The sequence below is a fragment of the Trichechus manatus genome, unplaced genomic scaffold (assembly GCF_000243295.1).
Source record: "Trichechus manatus latirostris isolate Lorelei unplaced genomic scaffold, TriManLat1.0 scaffold00087, whole genome shotgun sequence".
In the NCBI taxonomy this organism is placed as follows: domain Eukaryota; kingdom Metazoa; phylum Chordata; class Mammalia; order Sirenia; family Trichechidae; genus Trichechus; species Trichechus manatus.
The window spans coordinates 9264945-9288767 of record NW_004444023.1 but is presented as its reverse complement, the minus strand read 5'-3'; the positions used below and the strand labels follow the sequence as shown (position 1 = coordinate 9288767).

Here is a 23823-nt window from a genome sequence, read left to right as displayed (position 1 = left end):
AGAGACTTTAAGCAAAGGATCTATAACCAACGTAGGTTGTCCTCCTTCAGGGCCTATATGCATCTACCTTTTTTCAAAAGACTTTTTTCAGAAAACTTTAAAGCACTGCTTCTCAAACTTTAACGTGTATGCAAATCACACACGGATCTTCTTAGAAAAGCAGTTTCTGACACAGTAGGTCTGGGGTGGCGCCCAAGGTTTCCCATTCCTAACCAGCTCCCTGATGATTCTGCCCACACTTTAAGTAGTCGGAACAGAGAACTAAACCAGTTGTTGTTGAGTTGACTCCAACTCATGGTGCCTCTGTGTGTCAGAGTAGAACTGGGCTCCATAAGGTTTTCTTTTCTGTCTCTCTCTCTCTTTTTTTTAATATAAGTAATTTTTTGTTGTTGTTTTTGAGAATATTCATAGCAGAACATACAAAAATTCAATGATTTCTACATGTACAATTCAGTGACATTGATTACATTCTTCAAGTTGTGCAACCATTCTCATCTTCCTTTTCATAATTCTTCCTCCTGCTTTAGCATAAACTCACTGCCTCCTAAGGTTCCCATCTAGTTTTTCCAATTGCTGTTGTTAATTCGATCCCATATAGATAGATCTGAAAAGAGCACAATGCTCAGGGAAGAGATTCTTTACTAGTTAAGTTAAATTATTGTTTGGTTTTAAGAAAGTTCAGGGAATATTTGCAGTTTAAATTTTAAAGATTATCCCAAGGCAACAGTTTTGGGGGTTCATCCAGCTTCCATGGCTCTAGAAAGTCTGGATTCCATCCATTGGGTTTTCAATAGCTGATTTTTCTGAAGTAAATTGCCAGAGATTTCTTCCAAGGTGCCTTTGGGTAGACTTGAATCTCCAGCGTTTTGGTCAGTAGCCGACAGCTTTAACCATTTGCAACACCCAGGGATTCTGTGCATGAGAGCAGTTCCATGTTAATGCCTTTGCTCTGCATGAGGAAGGAACATCTTTACATGGAAGTACCTGGGTGATGCAAATGGTTTGCACTCACCCACCCAGCAGCTCCATGGGAGAAAGACCTGATGATCTGCTTATAGCCAAGAAAAACTTATGGGGTAGTTCTGCTCTGCCACAAGGGTCACTATGAATCAGAATCGACTCAACGGCACCTAACAACTAACTTAAAGGCTCACCTGCTAACCTAAATGTTGGTGGTTTGAACCCACCCAGCGATACAGGGGAAGAAAGTCCTGGCAATCTGCTTTCATATAAGTTACAGCCAAGAAAACCCTATGAAGCACAGTTCTACTCTGCAAAACATGGAGTTTCCATGAGTTGGGAATCAACTCGATGGCAATGGCTTTTTTGTTTTTTGTTTTTTACCAAGGCTCTCAGATTCCATCTAGAAAATTGTTCCAAGGGTATTGCAGAACAAGTAGACACCAGACTATGATTTGCTTTCACTAAAGAATTCATTAAATCTTCCTGATAAATATTCCATGGATCCTTCATTCCTCTTCCTTAGATCCCCGGGAAACCTACCTCAACTATGTCCGGAGGAAATTCCAGCTGATGGAAGACCGCAATGCACGCCTAGGAGAATGTGTCAATCTCAGCCACCGATACACTCGGCTTCTCCTGGTGAAGGAACACTCAAACCCCATGCGGGCCCAGGAGAAGCTTTCGGCCATGGGTCGGAGACACGCAGGAACTGTGGCCCACCAGGCCAGCCCCATCCGGGTAGAGACCCTCTTTGAGCCAGACGAGGAGCGGCCTGAGCCACCCCACACCGTAGTCCTGCAAGGGGCAGCGGGAATGGGCAAGTCCATGCTAGCTCACAAGATGATGCTGGACTGGGCCGAAGGGAGGCTCTTCCAGGGCAGGTTTGATTTCCTCTTCTACATCAACTGCAGGGAGATGAACCAGAAGGCCAAGCGAAGCCTGCAAGACCTCATCTCCAGCTGTTGGCCAGAGCAGAGTGTGCTTCTCCCAGAGCTTGTCCGGGTTCCCGAACGCCTCCTTTTCATCATTGATGGCTTTGACGAGCTCAAGCCTTCTTCCCACAATCCTCAGGGCCCCTGGTGCTTCCACTGGCAGGAGAAATGGCCCACAGAGCTCCTTCTTGGCAGCCTGATTCGGAAGAAGCTGCTTCCTGAGTTGTCTCTGCTCATCACCACCCGACCCAAGGCTTTGGAGAAGCTCCACCACTTGCTGGAGCATCCCCGGCATGTGGAGATCCTGGGCTTCTCTGAGGCCGAGAGGAAAGAGTATGTCTACAAGTATTTCCACAATGTGGAGCAGGCTGGCCAAGTCTTCAACTTCGTGAGAGACAATGAGCCCCTCTTCACCATGTGCTTTGTTCCCATGGTGTGTTGGGTGGTTTGCACCTGTCTCAAGCAGCAGCTAGAGGGTGGAGGGCTTGTAAGACAGACGTCCAGGACCACCACAGCAGTGTACATGCTCTACCTTCTGAGTCTGATGCAACCCAAGCCAGGCACCCCAACCCACCAGACCCCGCCCAACCAGAAAGGGCTGTGCTCCTTGGCAGCCGATGGTCTCTGGAACCAGAAGGTCCTATTTGAGGAACAGGACCTCCAGAAACATGGGCTTGATGGGGCGGATGTCTCTGCCTTTCTCAACATAAACATCTTCCAGAAGGACATCAACTGTGAGAAGTTCTACAGCTTCATCCACTTGAGTTTCCAGGAATTCTTTGCAGCCATGTACTATATCCTGGATGGTGAGGAGAGTGGGTTGGGTCCAGAGAAGAACGTGAGCAGACTGTTAGCTGATTATGGGTCATCGGACAGGAGCTTCTTGGCACCTACCGTGCGCTTCGTGTTTGGACTTCTGAACAAAGAGACAAGAAGCTACCTGGAGAAGAATCTTTGCTGGAAGGTCTCACCTCACATCAAGATGGAACTGCTGAAGTGGATTCAGAGTAAAGCTCAGAGTGAGGGGTCTACACTGCAGCAGGGCTCCTTGGAGTTCTTAAGCTCTTTGTATGAGATCCAAGAGGAGGAATTTATTCAACAAGCCTTGAGCCACTTCCAGGCGATCACGGTCAGCCACATCGCCACCAAGATGGAGCACATGGTCTCCTCGTTTTGTGTAAAACATTGTAGGAGTGTCCTGGTGGTGCACTTGTACGGGGCGGCCTTCAGTGCAGATGATGATGGGGTGAAATGGACTTCAGGGTCCCAGACGCTATTGGCACAGTCGTAAGTACTTGCTGGGGTTCAAGTTTACGCTCTTATCTCAATCATGGATGATTTTGCCCAGCAGAGGATGTTGGCAATGTCTGGAGACATTTTTGGTTGTCACAACTGGGGGACAGAGTGCTACTGGCATTTACTGGGTGCACAGGACAGTTCTCTGTAACAAAGATGATCTGGCACCGAAATGCCAATAGTGTCGCAGTAGAAAGTTGAGAACCTTGCTCTCTACAATACTCCTTGGGATTAAATTTGCACCCATTTCAGGGGGAATTTATTCAATCAACAAATATTAAGTGTCTTATATGTATGAGGAGTCCCTGATGGTGCAAACAGTTGACATGCTCGTCTGCTAACTAAAAGGTTGGAGATTGGAGTCCAGAGGTGACTTGGAAGAAAGACCTGGCAATCTACTGAAAAATCAGGCACCGAAAACCCCGTGGAACACAGTTCTACTCTGATACACGTGGGGTCGCCATGAGTCGGAATCGACTGCATGGCAATGGGTTTGGTCTTTTGGTTTTTTTATGTATGGATGGACCAGAGTCCCTGGGTAGTGCAAATGGTTAACACACTTGGCTGCTAATAGAAAGGTTGGAAGCTGGAGTCCACCTAGAGACACCTTGGAAGAAAAGCCTGGTGATCTACTTCCAAAAAGTCCATCACTGAAAACCAATGGGGCACAGTTCTATTGTGACTCACACGGGGGTGTCATGAATCACAGTTGACTTGACAGCAACTGGTTGGGTTTTGTTGATTTTGTTTTTTGGATATGGATTGGGTTCTTTCTTGTGGGCTGAAGACAGTAGGAATAAACCAGCCAGTGTCCCTGCTGGAGCAAACATCTGAATGAGAAGGGGGTTAGATAATAAAGAAATGAATAAGCAAGCAAGCAAGCAAACAAATCAATGAATAAGGTAGTTTCAGATAAAAATAGATGAGGAAGATAAAACAGATTAATGTCATAGACAGTGACTTGGAGAGAAAAGGGCAACACTAAATGCGGTGGTCAAGAAGGAAGCTCTAAGGAAGTGACATTTGACCTAAGATTTTGTTTTGGTTTGGGTTTCCCAAAAAGTAATCTTAGAAATAAGGATTTGAATGTAAGTAGTTGATCTGAGAGATGTTCCCAGGAACACGAGTAAGAAAATGGAGAAGTAAGACAAGGAAGAGAAGATAGCTAGCAAAGGGAGCAACAAAGCTAGTTACTAGAGGGCAACCAGAGCTTAGTCCCGCCAGGAACTCAGAGGTGTACCCCCCTCCTTAACTTGTGGCAAAGAGGCTGGAGTATTTATACACCAACTCCACATCAGTCACTGAATAAATCTTTGCTGAGGGTGAAACACTAATTCTCAGCTGGTGCAAACAGTTAACACGTTCAACTGCTAGCTGAAAGATTGGAGGTTCGAGTCCACCCAGAGGCACCTCAGAAGAAAGCCCTGGAGATCTACTTCCAAAAATATCAGCCATCGAAAACCTCATGGAGCACAGTTCTACTCTGACACACATGGGGTCGCCTTGAGTTGGAGTCGACTCCGTGGCAGCTGTTTTTCTAGTCAGCTCAGTGAATGTTTGCTTTAGATTTCAGTGATGAGATGGAGGCAGCCGTGTATATGAAAATGGTTTACTTTATGAATATGTACGTGTAATATATATATTATATATGTAAAATGGTTTATATTATGGTTATGGTTTATTACTGTGAAAGGATACAAACTAAAATCAGCAGAGGGAGTGGCTACCATCTAACATTATGGGAAGGGCACTGGCTTGGGGTAGGAAGGAGTCCTCTAGCTCCACGCTACCTGATGTGTGGTCCATGAGCCAGCAACATCAGCATCATCTGGGAGTTTGTTAGAAATGCAGAAGCCTGAGTTCCACCCCACACCTACTGAATCAGAATCTGCATTTTTAAGAAGATTCCCAAGTGATTATGCCACACAAAAGTGGAGTACAGGCCTACCAAGGAAGGCAAGTACCAAGGACACATGCTTGCATTTCTTCCTCCTGAGCTGGTGGCACACATCACTAATTGGGTCCGACCTTTTTTCCCAATGAGCCCAGATGTGACTCCATCCAACCCACTGGAGAGCTTCTGTGAGATGAAATCAATCTTCCATCCCTGAACCAAGGGTTTAAATCTGGTTTCTACTGTTTACCAGCTATGTGAACTTGAGCACAAGTTTCCTAGGGCTGCAGTAACAAAGTATCACAAACTAGGTGGCTTAAAACAACAGAAACTTCATCTCACAGTTCTAGAAGTTCGAGATCAGGGTGTCAGCCATGTTGATTCCTTCTGAGGCTCTGAGGGAGAATCTGTCCCATGCATCTCTCCTAGCTCCTGGTGATGGCTAGCCATCCTTGGCATTCCTTGGCTTGTAGATGTCTCCGTCCAATCTCTGCCTCTGTCTTCCTGTGACCATCTTCCCTCTGTCTGTTTCTCTGTCTCTTCTCCTCTGTTACAAGGACATCACTCATATTGCATTAGGACCCACCCTACTCCAGTATGATCTCATGTTAACTGCTTTCATCTTCGAAGACTATATTTCCAGACAAGGTCACATTTCAGCATATCCTTTTTGGGGACACACTTCAATCCATAACAGCAAGTCATTCTGAAGATGTATTAAATTAAAGATGATAAAATGCTTCATAAATGATGAAGTGACATGTTGTTGTTATTGTTAGTTGCCATTGGGTCAATTCCGATTCATGGTGACCCCATGCGTGCAGAGTAGAACTACCCATAGGATTTTTAAGCCTGTTAGCTTTATGAAGCAGATTGCCAGGCCTTTCTACCAAGGTGCCCCTGGGTGGGTTTGAACTATAATCTTTCAGTTTGTAGTCAAGCATTTATCCATTTTCGCCACCTAGGGACTTCATGAAGTCATGAAGTGACATACAAGTATTAAACATAATAATTGTAAAACCAAATACCAAAACCAAACCTGTTACTGTCATGTCCATTCTGACTCATGGTGACCCCATGTATTACAGAGTAGAACTGCTCCACAAGGTTTGCTTGATTGTAAAAATAACAGAAACAGATCACCAGGCCATTCTTCCACAGCAGCACTGGGTGGGTTTGAACTGCCAACTTTTAGACGAGCACAAACCATTTGTGACACCTAGCTACCAGTAAAACTAGACTTTGGCCTGTCTTTCCTTCATGCAGACCAGAGAAGAACCTTCTACCCAATGCCTACAGTGAAAATCTTGCTGCTGCTCTATGTACCAACCCTAATTTGATAGAGCTGGTTTTGTACCGCAATGCCCTGGGAAGCCGGGGAGTGAAGCTGCTGTGCCAAGGACTCAGACACCCCAACTGCAAACTTCAGAACCTGAGGTGAGTCCAAGTGGTCTCTTTTGAGGGCCCCTACCACCACCTCTCATGAGACTCAGACAGAAAGGACATAGTATGGGATCTATAGGAAAAGTCCAGGTGTCATTATCTCTCACTCTATTTTTATCTGCTCCTTAGCAGTCTTCCCGTCTCCAGTCTAGTCTCCTCCAGTCTGACCACAAAAAGCCAAAAACTTGTTTTGCTGTCGAGTCAATTCCGACTTGTAGCGACCCTGTAGGACAGAATAGAACTGCCCCATAGGGTTTACAAGGCTGTAAATCTTTATGGAAGCAGACTGCCATGTCTTTCTCTTGCAGAGCCACTGGTGGGTTTGAACCGCCAACCTTTTGGTTAGCAGCCTAGGGCTTTAGCCACTGTGTCACCAGGACTTAAAAATATTAAAGTCCACTCAGGATCTTCTCTTTTCTCTCTTTAAACCTTTGCTGAAGTGTCATTTTCAGAAAGTTAAAAGCATGAGTCAAGTCCGGATCAAAAGGGGGGAAATGCTGAACAGAATTTAAAATTTTTATGAACTCCAGACCTTCTGAAAGCCATGGAGTCTGGATAAGCCCCTGAAATTATTTCCCGGAGATACTCTTTAATCTTTAAACCAAAAATATCCCCCTAAAGTAGTTTAGCTTCACTAGTAAAGAATATCTGCCCTGGGCATTATGCTCTCACAAGATCTATCTATCTGGGATCAAATTGACAAGAGCAACTCAAAAGATTAGATAGGAAACTTAGGGGGCAGTGAGTTTGTATTAACAGGGAAGGAACAAGTCAGAGAAGGACGATGAGAATGGTGGCACAACTCAAAAAATGTAATCAATGTCACTGAATTGTACATGTAAGAACTGTTGAATTGGTGTAGGTTCTGCAGTATATATTCTCAACAACAACAAACATGATTCAAGTCAAGGGGGCCACCCCAAAGCAGGCAGCATCTCTGAGTCCTCAGAAGCCAGCAAACACTAATCATACAAGTAGACGTTCACAAGCTGACAATTCCTGAGCAACTGCTACGTACTGTTGTTGTTAGGTGCCGTTGAGTCGACTCCGACTCATGGCGTCCCCACACACAACAGACCAAGACGTTGCCTTGTCCTTCACTATCTTCACTATTGTTGGTATGCTTGAGTCCATTGTTGTGGCCACTGTGTATTTTCAGTGACTTCCAACCTGGGGGGCTCATCTTCCAGTACTGTGTCAGACAATATTCTGTTGTGATCCATAGGGTTTTCATTGGCTAATTTCCAGAAGTAGATCGCCAGGACTTTTTTCCTAGTCTTAGTCTGTAAACTTCACTGAAACCTGTCCACCATGGGTTACCATGCTGGTATTTGAAATACCGGTGGCATAGCTTCCAGCATCACAGCAACACGCAAGCCATCACAGTACAACAAGCTGACAGACAGATGATGGGTTATACCCTGTTGTTGTTAGTTGCCATCAAGTCCACTCTGACTCATGGCGAGCCCGTGTGTGCAGAGTAGAACTGCTCCATGGGGTTTTCAAGGCTGTGATCTTTCAGAAACAGATCTCCAGGCCTGTCTTCCAAGGTGGGTATGAACCACCAACCTTTTAACTACTAGTCTAGCACTTAACTCTTCTGTCATGTATTTACACCAAATCTTCTTCACCACACCTCAGTGGGGAAAAATCCAAGTCCATGAAAGAATAAAGTGGATGAACATCTGTGAGTATGCTTACTGGGAATCAGTAACTCTAAACCAGGTTTTCTTAACGTCAGCACTATTGACATTCTGGGCTGGGTGATTCTTTGATATGGGGATTGTTGCTTCTGTGCACTGTGGGATGTTTAGCGGCATTTCTGATCTCTGTCCACTAGAGGGAAGTAGCTCCTCCCAGTAGTAATCAACAAAAATGTCTCCAGTACCAGTTGCCTTGGAGTGGACAATGACTCATGGCAACTCGTGTGTCAGAGTAGAACTGGGCTCTGTAGGATTTTCTTCTTCTATTAAAAATATATATATATATATAATTGTGATAAAACATATACACCAAAACATTCACCAATATAACTTCCACATTTACAATTCAATAACATTGATTAACTTTTTCATGCTGTGCCACCATTATCGCTATCCATTAACGTAAACTCAATGCCCCCCGAAAGAAACTCCCTCCATAGAGTTTTCCATGGCTAAGTTTTCAGAAGTAGATCTCCAGGCCTTTCTTCCTAAGGCACCTCTGTGTAGACTTGAACTGCCAACCATTTGGATGGCAGGCAAGGGTGTTAAGCTTTTATACCAACTGGGGGGCCCAAAATATGTCTCCAGATACTACTATATGTCTCCTGGGAGGCAACCCCTGCCTCTCTCTCCTTCCCACCCGCCATGAGAATGACTGCTCTAAACCCAATCACCCCAGCACAGTAATGTTACTGGGCAGACAACATTAAGACCAGATGATGCAGGACCACCCTGGGCTACTGCCCCTTCAAACCCCAGCCCCAGCCCTGTGTGTCCATGACCAGCAGCTAGATGGTCTTCTTTTCTGATACTTCCTGCCCAAAGGTTCTCAAACTTTAGCATGCATCAGAATCCCCTGGAGGGTTTTTTTTTATGTGTTTTGTGTGTGTGTGTGTGTGCGTTTAATCATTTTATTTTGGTAGAACATCTAGAGGGTTTTTAAAACGCAGATTGTAAAGGTGTGAGGTGTGAGCTAAAGATCTGCAATTCTAACAGGTTCTCAGGTGACGCTGAGGGACCACACTTTGAGAACCATTGCTCTAGCCCATTTTAATTTCACCAGCTCCTATGTGTAGAAAGACCCCAGAATTCCTTCCTGTCTCTACATCTCAGTTTCTTCAATATGTTGTAGTAGGGTGCCGTCGAGTCAGTTCCAACTCATAATGACCCCCTGTGACAGAGTAGAAGACTCCATAGGCCTCTTTAGGCTGTAATCGTTATGGGAGCCGATCTCCAGGTCTTTCTCCTTTGGAGCCACTGGGTGGATTTGAACTGTCAACATATAGGTTAGTATTGTTAGGTGCCATCAAGTCAATTCCAACTCATAGGGACCCCGTGTGACAGAGAAGAACTGCCCGTAGGATTTCTTAGGCTATAATCTTTATGGGAACAGATCACCAAGTCTTTCTCCTGTGGAGCTGCGGGGTGGGTTCTGCCAGTCTTTCGGTTAGCAGCCAAGCACCTAACCATTGCACCACCAGGGCTCCTTTCTTCAACATATGTGGGTAAAATCTAAAATTTAAGACTACATACCTTATTAATTTTTCACTGGCTCATAAAATAAAGATTATTACCCTTGAGCAATGAGCTCCTTTAAAAAACCATCTGTACGAGACCAAACGGTCAAAAATTACTCTAAAACAAAGATGGGAAGGTAAGGGGGCAGGGAAATGAGCCTGTTGCAGATGAGTTCATTCTAATCCATAGTGACCCTATGAGACGCAGTAGAACTGCCCCGTAGGGTTTCTAAGGCTGTAAACTTTACATAAGCAGATCGTCACATCTTTCTCTCCTGGAGCAGCTGGTGGGTTTGAACCACCTACCTTTTGGTTAGCAGCTGAGCGCTTAACCATTGCACCATTAGGGCAGGGAAACTTACTGTTATTGTTGTTAAGTGCCCTCGAGTCGGTTCCAGACTCATAGCGACCATATGTACAACAGAATGAAACACTGCCCAATCTTGCGCCATCCTCACATTGTTATGCCTGAGTCCATTGTTGCAGCCACTGTGTCAATTCATCTCGTTGAGGGTCTTCCTCTCTTTTGCTGACCCTCTACTTTACCCAGCATGATGTCATTCTCCAGGGCCTGGTCCCTCCTGATAACATGTGAAATTATGTGAGACGAAGTCTCACCGTCCTTGCTTCCAAGGAGCATTCTGGCTGTACTTCTTCCAAGACGGATTCGTTCGTTCTTCTGGCAGTCCATGGTATATTCAGTACTCTTCATCAACACTGTAATTCAAAGGCATCAATTCTTCTTCAGTCTTCCTTACTCATTGTCCAGCTTCACATGCATATGAGACGATTGAAAATATCATGGCTTCGGTCAGGCAAACCTTAGTCCTCAAGGTGACTTTGCTTTTTAACACTTTAAAGAGGTCTTTTGCAGCAGATTTGCCCAATGCAATACATCGTTTGATTTCTTGACTCCTGCTTCCATGGGTGTGGGAATGGTACAACCAGAATGGAATGAATGAGAATGATGACACATTGTGAAACAGGTAACCAATATCACTGCATAATTTGTGTAGAAATTATTCAATGGGAACCTAGTTTGCTGGGTAAACTTTCACCTTAAACACAATAAAATATTTTTTTTTTTAAAAAAAAAGACTGACAATAAAAAAGCCAAAACAAACAAACAGAAACTGTCCCAAAGGGAAAAAGGAAATACGACCTGGCACTTCTCTCTTTCTTCCCTTCCCAGGCTGAAAATGTGCCAAGTCCCCAGCTCAGCCTGTCAGGACCTCGCGGCAGCCCTGATGGTCAACAGGAACCTCCTAAGGATGGACTTAAGCAGCAATTGTCTTGGGCTGCCAGGCATGAAACTGCTCTGTGAGGGGCTCCGGCACCCCAAATGCCGACTACAGATGATCCAGTGAGTCTCTGTCCCTGGAAACAAGTTCTTTTTTTTGTTGTTTGTTTGCTTGTTTCAATTTCATTTTTGGTTAAAATACACACAGCAGATCATACACCCATTCAACAATTTCTACATGTATAGTTTAGTAGGGAAGCCCTGGTGGCACAGTGGTTAAGGGCTTGGCTGCTAACGGGTAGGTTAGCAGTTCAAACCCATCAGTGGCTCCGAGGGAGAAAAGAGCTGGTGATCTGCTCCACAAAGATCACAGCCTAAGAAATCGTATGGGCAGTGACATCACCAGGAGGTTTCAGGGGATGTGTCCTGTGCCAGGTGACACTATCAGAGGTGATGACACCAAAATGACCGTGTATAAAATTGTTGTGCAGTGTTTCAGCAGAAATTTATCGTATTTCATAAAAATATCCCTGTCGTTAATTATAACAACAAACATATTTTTCATAAGCCCAGCTTATATGTATCAATATATCTACAAGGCTAAAACTCTATGCTAACTTATTTTTTGAACCTTCTAATGCCCTCTGGTCAGAGCTGTCATTATTACCCAATTACGCTGCTTCGAATCACATGGTTTCATCTGCACCCACTACAGGCACACGCTGTTGTTTTCATCGCTGCTGGTGTTTTCGTACTCACTGATTTGTCAAAATTTTGCAGTGTTTTAGCTACAATATTGTGGTTATTAGCATTTGTGAACCTATATCAATAACTTTTTGGGGAATAAAGTAGTAATTAAAGGAAAAGAAGGCGTGATAGACTTGAATCACAATTGACGAGTACCCTTAGTATAAAAAACATTAGTAAGGATTCTGAATGGTCTGGTACGAGAGGAGGTCCATGGAGGGGAGACACCATGAGCTACCGCACTGGGTAACACCAACCCTGGTGACAACACTGCTTATGGGGCAGTTCTACTCTCTCACATGGGGTTGCTGTGAGTCAGAATCGACTCGACGGCACCGAACATCAACAGCTCAGTGGCACTGGTTACCTTCTTCGTGTGGTGTCATCTTTCTTACAATCTCCATCCAAATTATTTCACCCCCATTAACTTAGACTCAAAGAAGCCCTGGTGGTGCAACAGTTGAGTGCTTGGTTGTTAACCTAAAGGTTGGCAGTTTGAACCCAGCCAGCAGCTCCTCGGGAGAAAGACCTGGTGATCTGCTCTGATAAAGATTACAGCCTAAGAAACCCTGTGGGGCAGTTCGCCATCACATGGGGTCGCTATGAGTTGGAACTGACTGGATGGCACCCAACAATAATAACCACTTAGACTCACTGCCCCTAAGCTTTTTGTCTATGCTTTAGCGTTACTGTTGTCAATTTGATCTCATATAGCTAATTCTTTAAAAGTGTGCCATGCTCAAGGTAAATATGTTTTACTAATTTCAATAAACTATTGTTTGGTTTGGAGCCCTGGTGGCTCTGGTCAGTACCCAAATGCAAACAGTTTGCATCATCCAGGAATTCCTGGTGAATGCTCGCATTTACTGAGCGTTCTCTGTGTGCCGGGCCCTGTCTTACATGCTTTATCTTTCCTAAATTATATTGAATCCTCACAACAATGTTATGAGGTAGGTCGTATTATTATCCTTATTTGATAGATAATGAAACTGAGACATGGTAACCCATGAAAGACAAAACTGAGACAAGATAAAAACTCACCTGAGATTGCAGTTAGTGGATAATGGAGACGGATTCAAACTCTGGTGGTTGGGTTTCAGAGACCTCACTCTTTTTAAAAAAATTTGTTGTAGTAAAATATGTGTAACCAAAAATGGTTGCCATTTTAACCGTTTTTAAGTGTACAATTCTGTGTCATTAATTACATTCACCATGTTGTATCACCATCACCTGCGGCCGTCAAGTTGATTCCGATTCATAGTGACCCTACAGGACAGAGTAGAACTGCCCCACAGGGTTTCCAAGGCTGTAAACCTTTATGGAAGCCGACTGCTATTACCACTGTGCGTTTCCAAATTTTTCCTTGCTCCCAAGAGAAACTCAGTACTCCTTAAGCAAAAACTCCCCATTCCTGTCTCCCATCAACCCCTGGTAACTACTAATAAACTTCGGTTTCTATGTGTTTGCCTAGTCTAGATATTTTATATAAGTGCAATGATCCAATATACGTCCCTTTGTAGGAGGCCTGGTGGCACAGTGGTTAAGAGTTCGGCTGTTAACTGAAAGGTCGGCAGTTCAAATCCATCAGCCGCTCCTTGGAAACTATGAAGCAGTTCAACTCTGTCCTATAGGGTCGCTATGAGTCGGAATTGACTTGACAGCAATGCGTTTTTTGTTTTTTTTTTTTTGCCCTGACTTATTTCACTTAGCACAATGATTTCAAGGTTCATCCATTCATAGCACGTATCAGAACTTCACATTTTGTGTATCCCTTCATCTGTTGACGGACATTTGGGTTGTTTCCACTTTTTGGCTATTTGTGAATAGTCTTGCAATGAACACAGGTGTATGTACAAGTATCTGAGTCCCTGCTCTCAAGTCTTCTGGGTATATACCTAGGAAAGGAATTGCTGAGTTATACGGTAGTTTATTGTTACCTTTCTTGAGGGATTACCAAGTGTTTTCTGAGACCTTACTCTTAACTATTGTGCTATATTGCCTCAGTGGTACTACCTACCCTAAATAATTGCTCATTCTGTTTGTCTTATGACAGGAAGCTCCTTGCTGGAAATGACTAAGTCTTGTTCATCTCTGTAGCTTTAGTAACATGTATGGGTATGCTGGGTGAATAAATGGGCCAGGGAATGAGCTGTCAGCATACAGAAAACCAAGATGGTGCCCTCTTCAACATCTCTTTCTTCCCGAGGTTAAGAAAGTGTCAACTGGAGGCTGGCGCTTGTCAGGAGATCTCATCTGTGCTCAGCAACAACCAACATCTGATGGAGTTAGACCTGACAGGCAACGCGCTGGAGGATTTGGGGTTGAGGCTGTTGTGCCAAGGCTTGAAGCACCCAACATGCCATCTACAGACCTTGTGGTGAGCTGTTGGTGGGGTCAACATCAATGGCAAATCTCTTCATGTTGAGTGAGTGGTGGTATAAAAGTGCACCCACAAAAACTCCTGTGGTTGTCAGTATCAGACACCCACCTCAAACTGGTTGAAGACAAAAGCAAACTTGATACAGTATAACTGAAAATCCAGAGGCAACACTGGCTTCACGCACAGCTGAAGAATCCATGGACACTCTCGCTCAGCCTCCCTGTATTAGTCTCCGAGGGCTGCCGTAACAAAGTACCACAAGCTGAGTGGCTTAAATTATCAGAAATTTATTGTCTCAGTTCTGGAGGCTAGAAGTCCAAAATCAGGGTGTCATCCATGTTGATTCCTTCTGAGGGCTCTGAGGGAGAATCTGACCCATGACTTTCTCCTAGCTGCTGGCGACGTCTGGTGACCCATGGCCGTCTTCCCTTTGGATCTCTGTGTCTCTTCTCCTTCTTTTTAAGGACACCAGTCATATTGGATTAGGCCCACTCTTTTTTAGTAGTGGTACAGTGGTTAAGAGCTATGACTGCTAACCAAAAGGTCAGCAGTTTGAATCCACCAGCCCGCTGTTTGCAAACCCTATGGGACAATTCTACTCTGTCCTATAGGGTCACTACGAGTCGGAATTGACTGGACGGCAATGGGCTTCTTCAGTAAGACCTTATGTTAACCGACAACATGTTCAAAGACTATTTCTAAACAAGATTATATTGACAGGTACCAGAGGTTAGGACATCAGCATATGTTTTGAGGGGACACAATTCAACCCATAATACTCTCTTTATGTATATAGAAAGATACTCTGCAAAACGTCAACAGAGGCCATCTCCGGGTAGTGAGATTATGGGTGAGAGTTACTTTCTGCTTTATCCTTGTAGCAGTTAAGATGCTTTTAACTGCATGTAATTTGAGCCCTAACTCTGAACTGGCTGAGACAATAAGGAACTTTATAGGCTCACATAACGGGAAAACACAGGTGAGGAAGACTTCAAGAAAGATCCTTTGTCTTCCTCTGTCCTCAGAGTCTGTCCTCAGGCTCCTTTCACTTGTAACCACAAGATGGTGACCAGCAGTGATCAAGGTTAAACCAAACCAAACCAGTTGCCTTGAGTCAATTCCAACTCATAGTGACCCCATGAGTTTCAGAGTAGAAGTGTGCTCCACAGAGTCTCCAAAGGCTGACTTTTCAGAAGCAGCTCACCAGGCCTTTCTTCGGAGCAGCCTCTGGATGGGCTCAAATCTCCTATTGATTTCTATATGATGGTGGGTTTTGGTTAACTAAAGGCAGAAGGACTTTTAACTGTCAAATTGATATAAACCAGGCTCTTAAATCCCGGTTAGTGCATTCGGAAGTTTGTGGGTATGTTATCTCTTGAGAGAACCTTGACCTTACCCAAGACACCTGGCATAAATTTTGTGCAGCTCTGAAAAATGTTGTTGTTGTTAGCTGCCATTGAGTCGGCCCCAACGCATGACAACCTCGTGCACATTGGGATGGCACCCTTGTGCTCCATAGGGTTTTCATCGGCTGATTTTCAGAGCTAGATCACCAGGCCTTTGCTTCTTGTCTGTCTTAGTCTGAAAGCACCTCTAAAACCTGTTCAGCATCACAGCAACACACAAGCCTCCCCTGACAGACAGGTGGTGGCTGTGCATAATGTGCACTGGCTGGGAATCAAACCGGGGTCTCTGAAAAATAACCCTGGGAAAATGCCCAAGGTTCACGTGAGAGTAGTCAACACGCATGGCTTGAGTTTGAACATGTAACAGTACCATGAAGAAATCAACCCATAATACGTGTTGCATTGGATTCCGTGCAGGTTGAAGATTTGCCACCTTACTGCTGTGGCCTGTGAAGACCTCACGTCTGCTCTCAGTGTGAACCAGAGCCTGAGGGAGCTGGACCTGAGCCTGAACGACCTGGGGGACCCGGGGGTGCTGCTGCTGTGTGAAGGTCTCAGCCACCCCAATTGCAAACTTCGGACCCTCCGGTGAGTCCCACTTTATTCACCATCAGTAAGAGTCCAGATCCACAATCCTTGCTCTCCTCTCCAGGCTCCCTGGGGCCATGCTTCACTTCCCCTTCTCCTGGACTCTAGCCACATCAGCCTCCTTTCAAAGATTTTTCTGCTTCAGGACCTTTGCACAGGCATATCTTTCTTCCTGGAATGCCCTTTAGCTGTGCTGTCCCTTTTTTATTTTTTTGTGGTGAAAATATACCAGGGCTTCAAACTGGCTCTGCCCAGTTCAGTCATGGCCGACGAAGGGAAACCTGAATTTTTTTAAATGTGAACAATAACTGGAATAGGAAAAATTACAAGCTGAAGCCCTGCTAGAAACTTAATCTCCTTCTTAGAAAACAAGGGCAAAGTGCGCTTTGCATAGCAACCAAATCTCTCGACTGGCACAGTTGGAAACAGAGGTGTCCCGCTCAAAGATGGTGGCCGACCACGCAGCTTTGAATGCGGGTCGCTCTCTACAATCCTGACAATAATCCAATCTCTTGAATCAGGCTCCTGAAAGGGCTCGCTATACCCCTTCCGAGTCTCCCATTCCAGAGCTTCAGCCTGTAATTTTGTCCGTTCTGGTTATCATTCAGCTTAAAAATTTGTATTTCCAATTTTACTTCATTGGCCATGACCGAACCCATTCAAACCAGTTTGAAGCCGTGAAATATACACACCAAAACATTCATCAATACAGGAAATTATACATTTAGAATTCAATGACACTGATTACGTTCTTTATGTTGTATAACCATTTTCTCTATCCTTTTCCAAACTACTCCACCACCATTAACATAAACGCAGTGCTCCCCAAGCAAAAAGATACACTTTTCCCTCATCCCGACCCCTAGTAACCATTAGTAGTCTTTGATTTCTATATATTTGCTTATTTCATGTAAGTGACATGATACAATATCTGTCCTTTCGTGACTGACTTTATTTCGCTCAGCAGGATGTTTTCAAGGTTCATCTGTGTTGTGGCAGGCATCAGGACTTCATTTCTCTTCATGGCTGAGTAGTATTCCATTGTGTGTATATACCACTTTTTGTTTACCCATTCGTCTGTTGATGGACATTTCGGCTGTTTCCATATTTTGGCTATAGTGAAAAGTGCTGCCGTGAACGCTGGTGTACCTACAAGTTTCTTTTTGCTTTCCTGCTTTCACTTCTCCTGGGTACATACATAGCATTGGGATTGATGGGTCATGTGGTAGTTCTATGTTCCAATTTTTTGAGGAATCACCAAACTGTTTTCTACAGTGGTCATAAGGGGTCTATTTTTATTGATTTGTTGTTATTAGCTGCCACCACGTCGGACCCCTACTCATGGAGACTCCATGCACAACAGGTTCAGACCTTTGTGATCCATAGGGCTTTCATTGGCTGGTTTTTGGAAGTAGATTGCCAGGTCTTTCTTCCTAGTCCTTCTTAGTCTGGAAGCGCTACTGAAACCTGTTCAGCATCATAACAACTCTCAAGTCTCCACTGACAGACAGGCAATGGCTGTGCACGAGATGGCCAGGAATCGAACCTGGGTCTCCTGCATGGAAAGCAAGAATTCTACCTCTGAACCACAAGTGCCCTCTGTTTTTATAGATGTTCTGGCCACTGTTCATTTGTTCATTCAGTCTCTTAACAATCTCTCAGCACCATTCAGCACAAAGACTGGCACATAAACCCTCCCAGGAGGAGTTTGCACAAGGAAAGAATCAAATTCTGTTCTGGGGGTCCTGTCTTTCCAGGTTAGGCATTTGCCGGCTTGGCTCTGCAGCCTGCAAGGGTCTTTCTGCCGTACTCCAGGCCAACCACCACCTCCAGGAGCTGGACCTGAGTTTCAATGATCTGGGAGACTGGGGCATGAGGCTGCTGTGTGAGGGGCTGCGCCATCCCACCTGCCGACTCCAGAAACTGTGGTGAGGGGCTAGGGGTCAGGACTGGTGGCTAGGGTGGCTGCTGGGGTGGGAGGATTTCCTCGTCCCTCTTTTTCTATTTAAGGGTTATCCCTTCATCACTTTGGAAGACATAAGCAAACCAGTTGCTGTCGAGTTGATTCTGGCTCATGGCGACCTCATGCGTGTCAGAGTAGAACTGTGTGACGTAAGGTTTTCAACGGCTGGTTTTCTGAAGTAGATTGCCAGGCCTTTTTTCTGAAGCACTTCCAGCTGGACTTGAGCCTTCAACCTTTCAGTCAGCAGCTGAGCACGTTAATCGTTTGCACCACCCAGGGACTACCACATGACCCATAATTCCAATGCCTGGAAGACATAAGGAGAGAGAATAAAAGTGGAAAGAGAAGAAATACTGTGCAAGAATTCATGTACTGACTCGTACTCTGTGGGAATACTTAATTTTTCCAATTGCTTAATTTTTGCTTCCCTCATTGTCTCTACATTTTTTTTTTTTTTTTTTTTGTAAAATCTCCCTTGTCCCTTGACATTCACTTGGACGGATACGTAGCTTTTCGGCAGCTTTTAAATAAGGAGTCCCCAGACAGACGCCCTTTTTACTCTGAACTGAAGCCATTCCTGAAGTTCACCTTTCAGCTAAAGATTAGACACCCTATAAAATCAACAATAACACACGTGAGGAACGTGCTTCTTAGTTCAATCAAATATACAAGATCAAATAAGCAAAGACGTGTTGTAGGGGGAAAACATCACAAAGCTGAGTAAAACAAAAAGAAAGTTTTATTCGGTATGTATTCAAAAAGGCAAAAGTGGGAAACGGACAACCATACTGCCAGAGCCATGTCTGCCAGAGTCCAGGGAAATATCACTGAACAGACAAAAGTGGGAAAATTGACAAGCATGTTGCTACAGCCATGTCTGTCTGAGTCTAAAGACCATTATAGAATCATCAGTATATATTAACATTACAAATGGGCAAAACCATTGAAAGCTTCACCTTTTCACAGACTGGCTAGAAACTGTGATCCTACATTTTGAATTGTCTTTCTTAACAATCATTGGTACAAGTTTCAGTAATGACGGTCAGGAGGGTCTTCATTGATCCAACAAATTTCTATTCACTAAATGCTAATAGAAAAAGAGTAGAAAGTCTTTTGTGTTCTGTTTGATTGGCTTTATGTGAAAGTTTCCCTAAAAGATATTTTCCAAGATCATCTTAGCTGTTGTCTTTATACCTCAGGGCCCAGTTAATGTGTCCTTGTGAGTCCTTGTGAGCCCAGCTCCACCTGGGTAACATTCTCTATGCTCAGGGAGAGGGAATAATAACTCCAGTATTATTTCCTAAATCAGATGAGAAGGCAGGACGGGACAGGAAAAGTGGACGAATGGACACGGGGGAACATGGGGTGGAAAGGAGGAGAGTGCTGACACATTGCAGGGATTGCAACCAATGTCATGAAGCAATTTGTATATAAATTCTTGAAAGAGAATCTGATTTGCTCTGTAAACTTTCACCTAAAGTGCAATAAAATTTAAAAGAATAATAATAAGGAATCCCTGGGTGGTACAAACAGTTAACGTGCTCAAGCTGCTAATCAAAAGGTTGGTGGTTCAAGCCCACCCAGAGGTACCTTGAAAGAAAGGCCTGGCAATCTGCTTCCACAAAATCAGCCACTGACAACTTTATGGAGTACAGTTCTACTCTGACACACATGGGGTCGCCATGGGTCGGAGTCAACTCTAGAGCAACTGTTTGTTGTTTTTTTTTTTTTAAATAATAAACACTGGTCAAAGAAAAAATTGTACCGGACAATGTTAAAATTCAAATGGAAGTTGTAAGAGAAGGGGAAGGACTAAGGGGAGGGAAGGAGCACAGGAATGGGGGAAGGCAGCCACTACAGCAGGGAGAGAGACCAGGCTTGTGTCTGAACACTCCTCGGAGGCAGAAAACCAAACCAAACCAACTGCCATTGAGTTGAACCAGACTCATGGTGACTCCATGTGTGTCACAGTAGAACTGTGCTCCATAGCGTTTTCTTTCAGAAGCAGATCGCCAGGCTTGTCTTCGAGGCACCTCTGGATGGGTTCTAACCCAAGCTTTTGATTAGCAGCTGAGGGAACACATTAACCTTTTGTACCACCCAGGGTTAGGACCAGTTTGCTAGGAAAGTTTTCCTTTGTTGTGACAAGGTCACAAGGATGGGGAGTTGAGGAAAGAGAGGGGGAGATAAGGGCGGGGAAACTAAAGTTATTCAAACAGAGTAAATCATTAAATCATAGTCAGTTCCTTACTGAAAGCCTCCTCCCCCGCATTTTCCAAAAGATACAAAAAAAAAAGACTTTCTTCCAGGCGCTTCTGGGTGGATTTGAACATCTAGCCTTTCGGTTAGTGTTGTCATGTGCTGTCGAGTTGATTCAACTCATAGCAACTCCATGTGACAGAGTAAAACTGCCCCAGAGGGTTTTATAGGCTGTAATCTTTATGGGAGCAGACTGCCACATCTTTCTCCTGTGGAGCCGCTGGGTAGGTTTGAACTGCCAACCTTTTGGTTAGTAAATTAAAAAAAAAAAAAAAACCGAAAAACAAAAAACAACCAAATCTGTTGCCATCGAGTCGATTCTAACTCATAGTGACCCTATCGGACAGAGTAGAACCACCCCATAGGGTTTCCAAGGCTGTAATCTTTATGGAAGCAGACTGCCACGCCTTTTTCCCCACAGAGCAGCTGGGGTGTTGGAACTGTTAATCTTTTAGTCAGCAGCTGAATGCTTAACCACTTCACCACCAGAGCTCTTCTGCCAGAACATAACAATAAATTCTTTGCATAAGATAAACCCTGAGCTAGTTTATGGTTAACAGATGTCTTTGTCACAAAGGGGAAGCTGTCCGACTTCACGGTCACTATGTCTCCACATTGTTTCTCTTTATCTGTTTTTGGGTACATTTAACAAAGGTCAGTGACCTGTGGGAGTTTTCTGTGCACTCAGAGTAATCTGTCAATTCGGGCCTCCGTTTCTCTCTTTAACAATTTGAGTCCATTATTGCAGCCACTGTGTATTTTGAGTGCCTTCCAACCCAGGGGGCTCATCTTCCAGCACTGGATATTCTGCTGTGATCCATAGGGAGTTCTTTGGCTAATTTTCGGAGTAGATGACCAGGCCTTTCTTCCTAGTAAAGGAGCCCTGGTGGCGGAATGGTTAAAGCACTCAGCTGCTAACTGAAAAGTTGGCAGTTGGAATCCACCAGCAGCTCTGCTGGAGAAAGATGTGGCAGTCTGCTTCTATAACGATTTACAGCCTTGGAAACTATGAGGCAGTTCTACTCTGTCTTATAGGGTCGCTAGGAGTTGGCATCAACTTGACAGCGGTAGGTTTTTTGGTTTCTTCCAAGTCTGTCTTAGCCTAGAAGCTCCGCTGAAACCTGTCCACCATGGGTGACCCTATTGGTATTTGAAATACCAGTGGCCTAGCTTCCAGCGTCCTAACGACACACAAGCCACCACAGTACGACAGACTGGCAGACAGGTGGTGGAGAATGGGATGAAACATCATCTGTTGCTTTTATCCTCTTGCACATTTGGGTCTTGGGCAACTGGGTGTTAAGATGGGGACTTAGAGTCAGCATCTTTCCCTTAAATGGTGCTTCTAGGGTCCCTCTTGGCTGTCAGTGACCCCCCATCAGGCCAGCATCTAAATGCCGAAGTTTTCACTGGATCATATGGGAGTTCTTATGAGGACTTCAGGGGAGTTGTCTCCACCACCCAGGCCCCTGATGTGAAACAAATAAGCTGAGTTAACCTCCTTGGAGGAGTCCCTGAGTGATGAAAAAAAAGGTTAAGCGCTGGACTACTAATCAAAGGAGCCCTGGTGGCACATTGGTTAAGAGCTCAGCTGCTAACCAAAAGACTGGTAGTTCAAATCCACCAGCTGCTCCTTGGAAACCCTACGGGGGCAGTTCTACTCTGTCCTATAGGGTTGCTATGAGTCAGAATCGATTCAATGGCAACAGGTTTGGTAGGTTTTCAGTTTTTGTTTTTTTTTTTGGTTTACTAACCAAAAGGTTGGCAGTTCAAACCTATCCAGCGGCTCCACAGGAGAAAGATGTGGCAGTCTGCTCCCATAAAGATTACAGCCTATAAAACCTTCTGGGGCAGTTTTACTCTGTCACATGGAGTTGCTATGAGTTGAATCGACTCGACAGCACATGACAACACTAACCGAAAGGCTAAATGTTCAAATCCACCCAGAAGCGCCTGGAAGAAAGGCCTGGCAATTCATTTCCTGAAAGTCACAGCCGTGAAACCCTATGGAGCAGTTCTATTCTGCACACATGGGGTCACCATGAGTCTGAATCAACTCGGTGACAACTAACAACAGCAGCCTCCTTGGTCAGCCCCCTCCACCCAGTTCTCATCTTAACCTTCTACGTCTGACCTTTTTATGCCTGTAATGCTGGTGACTTTGCATGTTTGGTGAAGTATCATTAAAAGCAAAATCTGCTCCCAACCCAGATAACCTCTTCATAAAGGTACAAAAGAAAGAAAACAATTTATTATTGAATAAGCATTAAACTAAGGAGCCCTGGTGGTGCAACGTTAAGCTCTCGACTGCTAACTGAAAGACTAGTGGTTCCAACCCACCCAGTGGCTCCGTGGGACAAAGACCTGGCGATCTGCTCCCTTAAAGATTACAGCCTAGAAAACTCTATGAGGCTGTTGGAATCAACTGAGGGCACCTAACAAAACAACAAACATTAACCAGAATGTGATATGAATCACAGATAATCTGCTAAAGAGATTGCAAAGGCAGAAAGAAAGAAAAAAATCGTACTCTTTTGTAGAGCAAAGATAAGATGGCTAATTTTCCATCTTTATGACAGGAGGTAGGGTTTGCAATTTAGAGTCGGGTGATGGCTGAAGTTAAGTCCATCTTCTCCCAGGAAGCTGGGAGATAGGATGTTATTGTTATCTTCCTTGATGATTACGTTTCAAAGAGATGGCTCCCAGGTCCTTGAGGAAACATTCCTGAGTTGTGAGACTGGCAAAGCCAAAAAACCAAGCCCACTGCCATCAAGTCAACTCCAACTCACAGTGACCCCCTAGCGTTTCCAAGGCTGTAATCTTTGAAGAAGCAGATTGCTACATCTTTCTCCATCTTATTTAGCATTAGACTTTACCTGTGTCACCAAATGTTTTTCTCTTCCTTTGTAAACCCTGAATGGTTGTCTTACATCTCATTTTGAAAGCTGGCATTTATTGCCTTGGCTCTTCCACTAAACCAAGCTTAAACCATTTCTACTCTAGCTGAAGATAAAGGTTGCACAACATGAAGAATGTAATCAATGTCACTGAACTGTACATGTGGAAGATGTTGAATTGGTGAAGGTTTTGTTCTGTATATTTTCACTGCAATTAAAAAAATACATATTATGAGTCCCTGGGTCATATGGGTAAAGCTCTGGTCTGCTAACCAAAAGGTTGGAGGTTCAAGTCCACCCAGAGACAACTCAGAAGAAAGGGCTGGTGATCTACTTCTGAAAAATAAGCCAAAACGACTCAACTGTCTTATACGCACACACACAGATTTATACACGTATCCGGAGGGAAAAAATATATACATACCTATATTAAGGCCAAAAACAAAACAAAGAAAAAGCAACAAAAAAACTATAGCTGTAAAACTTGTCCAAGGCAAGGTCATGGAAGCTCCACAGACACATTCAAACTCCCTGAGGGACCAACTTACTGAGCTGAGGGCTATGGGGACCATGGTCTCGGGGAACATCTAGCTCA

At 44.3% G+C, this 23823-nt stretch overlaps 1 protein-coding gene across 2 annotated transcripts in view; it reads left to right on the top strand.

Annotated features, from left to right (window-relative positions):
- The window catches only part of NLRP12 (NLR family pyrin domain containing 12), a 35119-nt gene that overhangs the window by 7508 nt on the left and 3788 nt on the right, over positions 1–23823 (top strand). The window contains exons 3-8 of one of the 2 annotated variants that reach the window (XM_023736320.1): positions 1487–3182; positions 6352–6522; positions 10941–11111; positions 13942–14112; positions 15939–16109; positions 17867–18034. In XM_023736320.1, coding sequence (XP_023592088.1) covers positions 1487–3182; positions 6352–6522; positions 10941–11111; positions 13942–14112; positions 15939–16109; positions 17867–18034 — 2548 coding nt within the window. Of the gene's footprint in view, positions 1–1486; positions 3183–6351; positions 6523–10940; positions 11112–13941; positions 14113–15938; positions 16110–17866; positions 18038–23823 lie in introns of both variants that reach the window. The other variant, XM_004381736.3, reaches the window with a different exon arrangement.